The 10,051-nt window shown below is 55.9% G+C and overlaps 1 protein-coding gene across 1 annotated transcript in view; it reads right to left on the reverse strand.

Moving 5' to 3' along the window:
• Positions 1-10,051, reverse strand: part of KIFC3 (kinesin family member C3) — a gene marked incomplete at its 5' end in the record, with an annotated part of 19,499 nt that overhangs the window by 2,419 nt on the left and 7,029 nt on the right. Inside the window, 12 exons of the mRNA XM_026856997.1 lie at positions 129-277; positions 359-540; positions 803-914; positions 1,003-1,133; positions 1,224-1,371; positions 1,487-1,660; positions 1,888-2,127; positions 2,214-2,357; positions 2,712-2,777; positions 5,071-5,267; positions 7,406-7,553; positions 8,821-8,966. Coding sequence (XP_026712798.1) covers positions 129-277; positions 359-540; positions 803-914; positions 1,003-1,133; positions 1,224-1,371; positions 1,487-1,660; positions 1,888-2,127; positions 2,214-2,357; positions 2,712-2,777; positions 5,071-5,267; positions 7,406-7,553; positions 8,821-8,966 — 1,837 coding nt within the window. The remainder of the gene's footprint in view (positions 1-128; positions 278-358; positions 541-802; positions 915-1,002; positions 1,134-1,223; positions 1,372-1,486; positions 1,661-1,887; positions 2,128-2,213; positions 2,358-2,711; positions 2,778-5,070; positions 5,268-7,405; positions 7,554-8,820; positions 8,967-10,051) is intronic.

A 10,051-nucleotide genomic window follows, 5' to 3' on the forward strand; every position in this document is an offset into this window, starting at 1 on the left:
GAGGTTGCAGGGGGGGGCGGGGTGTACAAACCCATTAGCTGCAGCAGTGACTGTCACTGGTGCACCCTGGGTCTGAGCTGGCCACCAGCCCAGTTAGGGGAGGGTGCCAAGACGGGGCACCGTGGTACAGGAAGCCAAGGAAGATAAGGGGAGCAAAGACAGGCAAATTCACCTCCATCGTGTAGGTTTTTCCTGCCCCTGTTTGCCCATAGGCGAAGATGCAGACGTTGTAGCCATCGATGCAGGAGGTGACCAGGGCTTGAACCTCCTGAAACACCTTGGGGGGGGGATTGGGGAGTGTCAGGAGAAGGTGGCAGTGTCCCCATCTTACACTAGCACAGCAGGCAGAAGCACCCACCTCCTCCTGGGACGCTTGTGGGGGGAAGACCTTATCCAGTTCGAAGGACACCTGCTTCCCCTTGTGGAGGAGATGCAGGACAGCGTCATCATCGGCATCGAAGGTCACCACGTTGGCTGCCTCCGGGCCCTCGCCATCCTCCTTTGTGATGGGGCGGACTCGCCCAAAAACACGGATGTTTCCTTGGGTGGGGGGATGCAGAGGTGGTGTCAGCCTCGGCACATCCTGCTGCCAGCCCTCCAGTCACCATCAAACCCCGGGCGGGCTGACCGCCTCACCCCGTTGCCAACTGAAACATCCCATCACTGACCAGAGCATCTTATGGGGACGTGGAGCACCCAAGCCATGGCGCTGGGATGCAGTGGGGTGATGCTCCCCCATTCCTCCTGCCTCCTCCCAGGGACATACTCTCCCACAATGGGACCCGCCACCCCCCTCATGCACCTTTCAACCGCACCAGCTCGTTGTGGCACTTCTTGCGGAGCTGCAGCTCCCGCCGGTACTTGCGCAGCAGCTCCCGGTTGGTGCTGTGCACCTCCTCGATTGCCTGGCCGATCTGGGGAGGGATGGAGACCAGCGGCTCTGTGACCCCCTCAGCATCCTCACCCTGCATGGGGGGGGAGCCGGGCTCCTGTGGGGCTCACCTCGGCCCTGGCACTCCGCAGGGTCTCCTGAAGGAGCAGGGGGAAGTCACGGACCTGACGCTTCAGGTTGTTGTAGTCATGGGTGAGGGTGCGCAGTGCTGGCTGCAGCGTCAGCAGGTTGGTCCGGACACCTGCAGGCATGAGGCAGGGTGAGGGGCAGGTGGTGGAACCCCCCCTAGCACCGGCCACGTGACCCTGCGAGCCCCCCATGCTCTCCTCACCCGCCAGGTTTTCATGCACTGCCTTCATCTCTACTTGGGCACGAGAAAATGCCTCTTCAATGGCGCGGTTCTTCTCCTCCTCCATGGCCTGCATCTCCTCCAGCATCTGCCCATGGGCTCGCTCCAGCTCGGCCTCATACATCATGATCTGGGAGAGAAGCAGGGGCAGTAATGCTGAGTCAGTGACTGCCTGCATCTCCCGGCAAGCACCACGCAGGCAGCTAGGCAGGGTGACTCTTCAATTACACCCAGTGGGCTCAGACCTGAGCTCGGAGCTGAGCCGCCGTCTTCTGGGAGCTCTGTAGCTGCTGCTCCATCTCCTTCAGCACCTGCCTTTGCATCCCCACCTGCTCCTGCAGATACTGGTTTCGGGACTGGCTCTCGCACAGGGCTTGCTTTGCCTTGGCTGACTCTACCTCCACCGTCTTGATGATGTACTGGCGGAAAAGCACCCAGAGAATGGGGTGTACTGGGGAAGCAGCACCTGAGGGGCCTGGGATGAAACTGGTGCTGGCCCAGGGGAGTTAATTTACAAAATCATGGTGTTGCACTGATGTGCTCAGCGCAAAGGGATTGGTGGCACTCACAGGGCACCCACTGGGCACCGCTAGGCACCCAGCCTAGCTCCCCTTGCCTAGCCAGAGGAAATGGAGAACCCACACACCTTTATCTGCTGGGGCTGGGATTTGAGGCTGGCAATGGTCTCCTGGCTGTCCCGCAGCCGCCGGCTGAGCCGCTCCTCCTCCTCGGCTCTCTCGGCCAGGGAATCCTTGAGCCGCAGCTCCACCTCAGCCAAGCGGTTTGTCTTCTGCTGCACCTCCAGGTCCAGCTCCGCCAGCTTGGCCCGTGCCTCCTCTGCCTCCTGCTGCAGCTGGGAGAGCCGCTCCTGCAGTCCGGCATTCTCCTGGCCCCAAAACAGCACAGCCAAGGCCACATCACCCATGGGTGCTGCTCACCCTGCCGCCACCAGCGCCACTGCCGGCGACTCACCTGGAGGTGGGCACAGTCCCGGCACGGTGCCTGCTGCTGCCGCCGCAGCTCCCGCAGCTCCCCCTCGCACGCCTTCATCTCCTGCCGCAAGCGCTCATTCTCCGCTGCCAGTAGGTCCCGGTGCTTCTCTGCATCCGTGCCCCCCTGCCAGTGGGGCAGGATGGAAGCCTGACGTACCCCGGGGAGCCCCCACCTCTGCCCCCAGGGGACCCCTGGCCCGCAGAGGGGCTTTTGCTTCCTCCCCAGGGCGATGGTGCCAGGGAGCCTTTGCCGGCTGTACCCCAGGGGCACTGCTCACAACATTGCATTGGACAGAAAATCCCACAAATTTCATCCCTCAACGTCTCTCTCTTCCGGCTCACGGGGTCAAAACTGTGATGCTGGGGAGGTTTTAATCTTTCTACTCCCTCCCCACGTGCCCCCTTCTACCTTGGGGACCCACAGCTCCAGCACCCCTCAGGGCAAGGCTGCCTCAGCCCAAGCCCGGTGGCAGCTCACCAGCTCTGAGCGCAGCCGGCCGATCTCCTGTGCCTGCTCCAGGAGCTTCGCCTTCAGACTTTCAACCTGTCAACACAGCCAAGGTTTAACCAGGAGGCATGTCAGCAGCTTTCAGAGGAGACCCCGTGGTGCTACCCCAGCCTCTGACATCCAGTCTGGCTTGCACCTTCGTTATGCCTTAATTTTCCACCTTGCTCTGAGCGCCTGATTCACATGAGCTGATTAAAAGAAGTGTTAATGAAAGCCTTGCTTTGACCTTGTTCAACCATAGGTATAATTTGTACATGTTGTGCTTTAGCAGAAACCATTATTAAAAAAAAAAATAAAAGCATCGTCTTTGGAGAAAGAAAAAAACAAACCTATCCATAATTGTGTTTAAAGAGCCAGAAGCGCCTCATCCTGCCCTTGCAACACAGCTTCTCTTTGCCTTCTTTATTTTTCTTTCTAGGAAAGGTATCTTGGGAGAACGGGGGAGCAGGAGCTCTTTAAGAAGTCTGTGTGTATGAGTCCAACGGGAGGATGGTCCCCAGCCACTCCATTGGGGCATCTGCCCATCCCATGGGGACCAGGCTGCCCTCTCTGCAAAACCAGGTGGACTTCATAAATCCTCCAACTTTTTGTGCAGGGACCAGTGAGGCTCCCCCAGAAATATGCAGTTATTCAAATTAATGGCCACAGCAAGTTCTTGGCAAAGCCAGCATCCTCATGGGCTGTGTTTGGCCAGGTTTGCCCCTCGGCCCTGTGTCCAAAACCTGATGTCCGCTGGGTAAGCATTGCTTCCTCCTCAAAACTTATCCTGGAGTGAGTCAGATCTGGCCGTGCACTTCACCGCTGTGCCCAAATCCCAGCCCAGCTCCTGGCATCCCCGTGCCACCAAACCCCTCACCCAGACACGGCGGGCTATTGCCCCATCCCAATAACCAGCTTTTTCTAAGCAGCCAGGCCTCTGTGGACCATAATTTAGGAACTGCTGATTAATAACAAATGCAGATGTGCTGACATGGTGCTGTAATTAATGTGGGTAAATTATTAAGCTACGCCCTTGCGGAGCCGGTGGCAGGCAGCACCTCCTGCAGAGCCCTTTGCGCTCAGCCGGGGGTGCTGGAGGTGAGCTCCCCACGCGGTGGGTGCTGCCTGCAGGGGTCAGCACCCCACACACACTGCAGCGGGGGCCCTGTGCTCCAGCAGTGGAGCTGAGCCCATGCCAAGCGCACTAGCCTCATGTTTGAGTGGGAAGATCCTACTTCCATATTCAGTAAGGTAGATTATTATGGTATTTTTAAAAATATTTTTAAAAAGAGCGCCAGGATGGAGAAGACAGAGTCACAGCTTGTTACAGGGCAGCTGCCACCCTTGCCAGCCAATGTGCATGCCAAAGCCTGCCCACCACTTCCCATGCCAGCAGCGCCTGAAAATGCTGATGCACCTCCATCCCCTACCTGCTGGGGCATCTCCAGCTGAATCCTGCTCTCTGGAGGCAACAGACACTCCTTCGCAGCCGGATCTGGCTCGAGCCGTGGCCCAGCCATCCCTGAGCTTTGGAACTTGGGGTCAGTTCTTCACTCTGGCTGGCGTCAGCTGCGCTTGTTGCCAAACTGGCCAGCGCAGGGCTGGATCCTGCCGGCGCTCATGCTTGTGTCATGCCGAGTATGCCAACCAAATGCAGGACAATTACCTCCGCCTTTTTGACACCCGTGGAACAAGCAGAACCTGACTGTAACAGCTTCCACACAGCCACATGCAAATCCATTCATGAGCAGCCAGGATTTCAATCTCCCTGGGATGACCCAGGTCCTCACACCGAGGATGCGACCAGACCAGCACAGATGTCTTTTTTGAGGGGGGTTCTGGTTGCAGCGGCCAAAATGCTCTCCCCTTCGGCAGACAGCTCTGTGCCTTCACATTCACTTTCCACCTCCTGACTCTCAAAAGTCACTAAAATTAATCTGCTGGGTCAGTCTAACGAGCTTATCTTGCTGCAGCAGCCCTGCACCAGGAGGATGGATGACTGCTGCAGGGCTGCAACCCCGATGTCCAAAGCCCTCCTGGCCACGTCATGTCCAAGAAGCCATGTGCCCTTGTTAGAAATATCACCATGTCACCATAACGTCAGTCAGAGGGCTGGGAACATCCCGAGGGAGGCACAGCTGAAGCCAGTGGGATGACCATGACGCTCAGGAGCCCCCAGCTCCCAAATCATCCCTACGCAACTGAGCGGAGAAGACGCTCCATGACTGAGGTCCTACACTGCTTCCAAGCAGGCCCCTCACTAAGTGCAAGCCAAAGCACTCTGGACAAGTCACAACCTGAAGCTGGAGACCCCGATGGACCCCCTTGTGTCCCCCTGTCCCCACTGTACCTGGCTTTGCAGCTGGAGAGAGCGGGAGAGCTCGTCGTTCTCCTGGGCAGCCAGTTTCTCCTGCAGCCCCAGCAGCTCCTCCTGCAGTCGCAGCTTCTCCTCCTGCAGATGTGCCATGGAGGCCATCACCTTCTGGATCACCGGGAAGGGACGGGACACTGGCAGGCTGGCACGTTTCCCACTGCACAGCCTCCCTCCTGCATGGGAGCAAAGGTGGAGGTGGTCAGGATTCAGCCGCCTTGCTAGGGAGCAGGACGCCAGCTATGAGAAGAGTCCCCGAGGGCTGCAGTGGAAATGGGGCCGTGGGAAGTGGGACTGGCAGAAGTTCCATGGAGAGCACTGACGTTCTGGGAGGTGCATCCTGAGCGTCACAATGCTGACCATGGCCAGCCGTGCTAATGGTGGGGGTCCGGCCGGGTAAGCCCCCCTGGGGGTCTGAGAGTCAAAGGGATCTGCTGGAGCCAGCAGAGCATCCCAGGCTGTAACAGAGTGCCGGCCCACACCACCGTGCCGTGACCCAGCCCCATCACACGCCAAGACGCTGTCACCTCACTCAGATAACAACCGCCTTCACCACGGGGCTCTGATTCATCCCAGCATCCTTTTTTCTGAATGAGCAGGTGCTGGTGGAAAACTACTATGTGATCACGTTATTAAAGACTGCATCGTTACACACAAATATAATAGAAGCCAAATTAAAATTATATGGGTACCCTGAATGGCCACATTGCCTAATCCTTGCGTGTTCAGCTTTCTAACCGTCCTAGTATTATTTTAAACATCATTTTCTGCATGTTAATAGAGCCACTAGTGCTGACAGAGCCAGCTTGGCCATACATCAGAGCCTACCAAATGAATCTCTAAAATGACTTGGTAGTTCCCAAGAAGAAATGAGCTGGCCTGACTCATTCCCAATGTGGGGATCAGGCACCACAGCGGGTGAACTGGTGGCCAGTATCCCAGCTGCCCAGTGCCCTTCCCTGCCTGCCATGGATTTCATCTGCTGCCACCAGAAACCTGAGGTTTTAAAGGCAGGAGGTGATGCTGGGAATTGCTTCACTGCCTGTGGGCAGGTGCTGCCTGCTTTATGGGAAACATTCTGAATACAAGAAACAAGACTTCTTTTGTCTGTGAATCAGACTTTCTACCTTTAAAACATCCAGCACAGCAGGCAAAAAGGGAAATGCCGGGACCAAACCACAGCTCTGCTGTCGACTGCATGCCATGGGACTTATCTGGCAATGTCTGCAGAAGGAATTGCCAGATTCTGTGTTCCTGCCTTGGGCTGGATACCCTGAAAGAGTGACAACAGGCACCAGCGTTTCTTTCTTTCTTTCTGTGCCGAAAGCTCAGCCTGGCTCAGGTAGGGAACTGTGATGTTCTCTTTAAACTCACCACACACAAAACCCACCCCAAAACTCCTCAAGTTAACAGGAACACCAGCTCTCACCCCTTGGGGAGCATGCAGGGATAAGATAAGATTACAGGAGGCACCAGGCCTCCTGCAGAAGCACCGCGTGTCTGCACACATCATCCATTACAATCCTGGGCTGGGACCGAGGGCAGAGCTGGGTTCAAAGCCATGACACCTGGCTGCAAGTCAAACTTCTGGGCAGGGGTGATCCCACACAGATAACGCACTCCTCCTTGCTCCAACACCTTCATCCTGCAAGAGCATCCCTGGGAGAGGAGGTGCCGGCCAGACCTGCACTACATCTACCACCGGGCAGACATGCTGGTGGCAATATGGGGTCTTAGCACAGCAGGCACTATATGCTGACCCTCCTGATTTCCAAAATGCTTTGAAACCTGTGTGGAAAGGCATCTGTTTCCATGGCTCTGCCCCATTACCACTCCCTTCCTCCTGCACCCCTTCCCCTTCCCACTAGGTGCCCTGCCCTGGGAGCTGCTGGGGGATGCAGCCAGGGTCCACCCCAGAAGCAGCTCCTGGGATGTGTCCTGACAAGCCCAGACAATTCCATCCTGATGGTGAACAATGGGAATCATGGGGATTCACCTGCCCTGGCGCAGACACACACACTGCAAGTGTTTGCACAAACGTTATATTTTCCTTAAGAGGGAGGTAACAGTGGTGGGTTTGCTGGTGCTCACCTGCTCTGTTCACCCAGTTAAATAATTCATCAGTTGCCTGGTGTCACCAGACAGCTGCCTGGTGTTTGATTTCTACGGAGACCTGACCCGGCCCAGTGAGCACAGCCGTGTGTCTGTGCACCCCGAAAGAGGAGAGGTCCCCACGGTACCCACCGCCAGGCTGCCCATCCCATCACATCCCTCCTCCCGAGCACCTGCTGCCGCACCCTGACCTCCCCCTTACCTGTTTTCTCCAGGTTCATGGTGGGGGCTGTCTGCGCTGGTATGGCAGCTGCTGGCTCACGGGGGGATGCCAGTGGCTCCTCCGTGGCCGGTGGTGGGGCTTGGTGCTGGCTCTCCTCCCGCCACTCGCCTGCTCTCTCCTGCAGGGCCTGTGTCCATGAGAAGAAACAGGAAGGAGCGCAGAGATGCATCGAACATGCACATCGGGATGGATGTGGTGCCAGCAGATGGGATTTCACTGGGCTGGCCAGGAGGAGCAAGCAAGAAGGAGGTTGCAGGGCCAGGACAGCGGGACCTGGGAAACCCTCCCTCCAAGGGATTTCAGTGCTAGGAAGCTGCACTGATGAACTTCTCCTGTTGCTTTTAGTTCTCCCCATAAACAGCTCCTTCTCTCAGCTTGGTCATGCAGTTATACTGAATATTACCTATTTTTCTCTTTATGCCTTAAAAAAAAAGAAGACCCTGGCTTACAAGCAGGGTTGAATGTGAAGTTGCTTGCTGGTGAGCCATGGCTCAGGTAATGTCATGCCCTGTGGGATGGAGCACAGCTCCAAAAAAGCAGAGAAGAAATCTAGAAGGAGGGAAAGAAATATAGAGGTCCCAGATTTCTGTATCTATTGTATCTATCACTGGCTTACAGCAAAAAAAAATAAATCACTATTTTAAAAGGTGCTACAGCATGCACATTTGGGAAAGCTGAGCTGCTGATCAGCTGAGCTCACAGAACGGCTCCCTGCCCGCTCAAAACAGCCTTTTCTTACTTATATCTTAGAGCCCATGGCATTGCCCCACGGGCCAGTGATGCTGGGGAAACCCGTTTCACCCCAGCAGAGGGGTGAATACTCGGTACATGCCAAATATTTGTGAGAGTAATTTGGAGGGAGGTGGTGGCAGCATCCTCCCGGAGAAGCCGCGTGTCTGCGGTGCCTCTACATTTAAGACTCCGGGAGGGTTTTGCCAGAGGGAATTCATCAAGGCTGGTGTGAGATAAGAAGGTGTTTTTCTTCTTTTCAAAGAAGGGGAATTTAAATTATTTGCCTGAAGCCCAGAATGAACTGGTGGCAGCAACACCAGTATACAGTGTCCTGACACTGTCCCCTGCCGAGGTGGCCTCCCTCCTGCCCCTCCTCCTCCTCCTCCATCCCCCTGGCAAACACCATCTCATGGCAACGCATTTTCTTATCACCCTTCTGCCTTGAGCTCTCTTGCCTACATGACCCAGAAGTGACCCCAAAAATGTTATTCTGGGCTGTTCCCTGGCATTTTTTGATGCCTTCCAACCTTCCCAGAGATACTTGTCCCTCCCTACCGAGGCAGCTCCCACCAAGAGATGGCCCAGCAGGGTGCTGGGCACCCTTCCCAGCATCCCAAAAACGCCCTCCCCACCCGAACCATGGCCGGCTCAGCAGTCCTTACCTGGAGAGCCAGGCAAAACCTGCGGGGGTTTGCAGCGTCTGGGCAGCTCACGCTGAGGATTTTACGGTGAACCAGTGCAGGCAGCAGAGGAACCCGGGGAGAGGTGTCCGACCTGCTCCCAGGGACAAGTGTGTCCTGCCCGTGGCCTGAGATGGAGTAAAGAGCATCAATGGATCAACCTGAGACCCCAGGAGGGACAGAGTCTTCAGCCTCACTCCACAAACCCACCTCCTCCTCCCCGCTGCTGCCACCACACTGGTGTGATGAAGACTGTGCATGAGTTTTATTTAAAATGTTGATTATGTTAATTAGAAAAATTAACCCTTCGAGGTGGAGACTGGTTGCCAACAACTAGTAATGGGAATTCAGGGTGTAGCATCCATCTGTCCCCTGCAGGACCAGATTTGTCCTCTCACTGGGGACACCCCACCCCTGCCCCTTGTCAAGCCACCCCACTTCCTGTGACCCTATCTTGGAAAAGCTGCCAAAACCAGCTTGCATCACCAAAACCAGACAGACGGACTCTGACAGAGTCACCTCCCTCCACTGCCCCCAAATATTTCCTTTATTTGTCATGCAGGCAAACCCGAAAGCAGACAGGGCAGCAGTTCCCAGCCCTTCTGAGCCACACAGAAGGAAAAGAGCATCTCAAGGAGCTTTTTCCCATGGCTGGGTCCTCCTCTGCTACAGAAAAGCGGCTGGGGAGGGCTACATCCCAATGGGAACTGCCTGGGGACCCTGTTCTCCCTTTCCATCCGTCTGCTACAAGCTCTGCCAAATGGCAGCCAAATGGCTTCTCTGGCAGGCAGGTGAAAAAAATCAATGACCCATAAATAAAACCCCACTAATGCATTTTTTTTCCCCTAAAATCATCCGGAAGCACTTGGGCCCGATGTGGAAACAGCATCTGGAGGGAGATGTGCCCTGATGAAGTCAGTCCATTGCTCTGGACTCCTTCCCAGCCTGTAATTAGCCATAACATTTCGCGCCCACACTGTGAAAATCGAGTGTTTCCAAAGAGCTGGTGGGTGACCGGATAAAAGGGTATGAGTTCCCCATCCCAGCATGGGCAGCGGCAGCACTGAAAAACCCCGTTTTCAGAGGTTTCAAAACATTCGGCTGAGCTGGCCTGAACGCCAGGGAAGGAGCAGTGCTGTTAGCAGCTGCCAGCACACAGGGATGGCGAACACTGGAAGCCAACAGCAAAACAAACCCAAATGGGGGGGGGGGG

This window comes from Athene cunicularia (genome assembly GCF_003259725.1).
Source record: "Athene cunicularia isolate RWA chromosome 11 unlocalized genomic scaffold, athCun1 chr11_part1, whole genome shotgun sequence".
Taxonomy (NCBI): domain Eukaryota; kingdom Metazoa; phylum Chordata; class Aves; order Strigiformes; family Strigidae; genus Athene; species Athene cunicularia.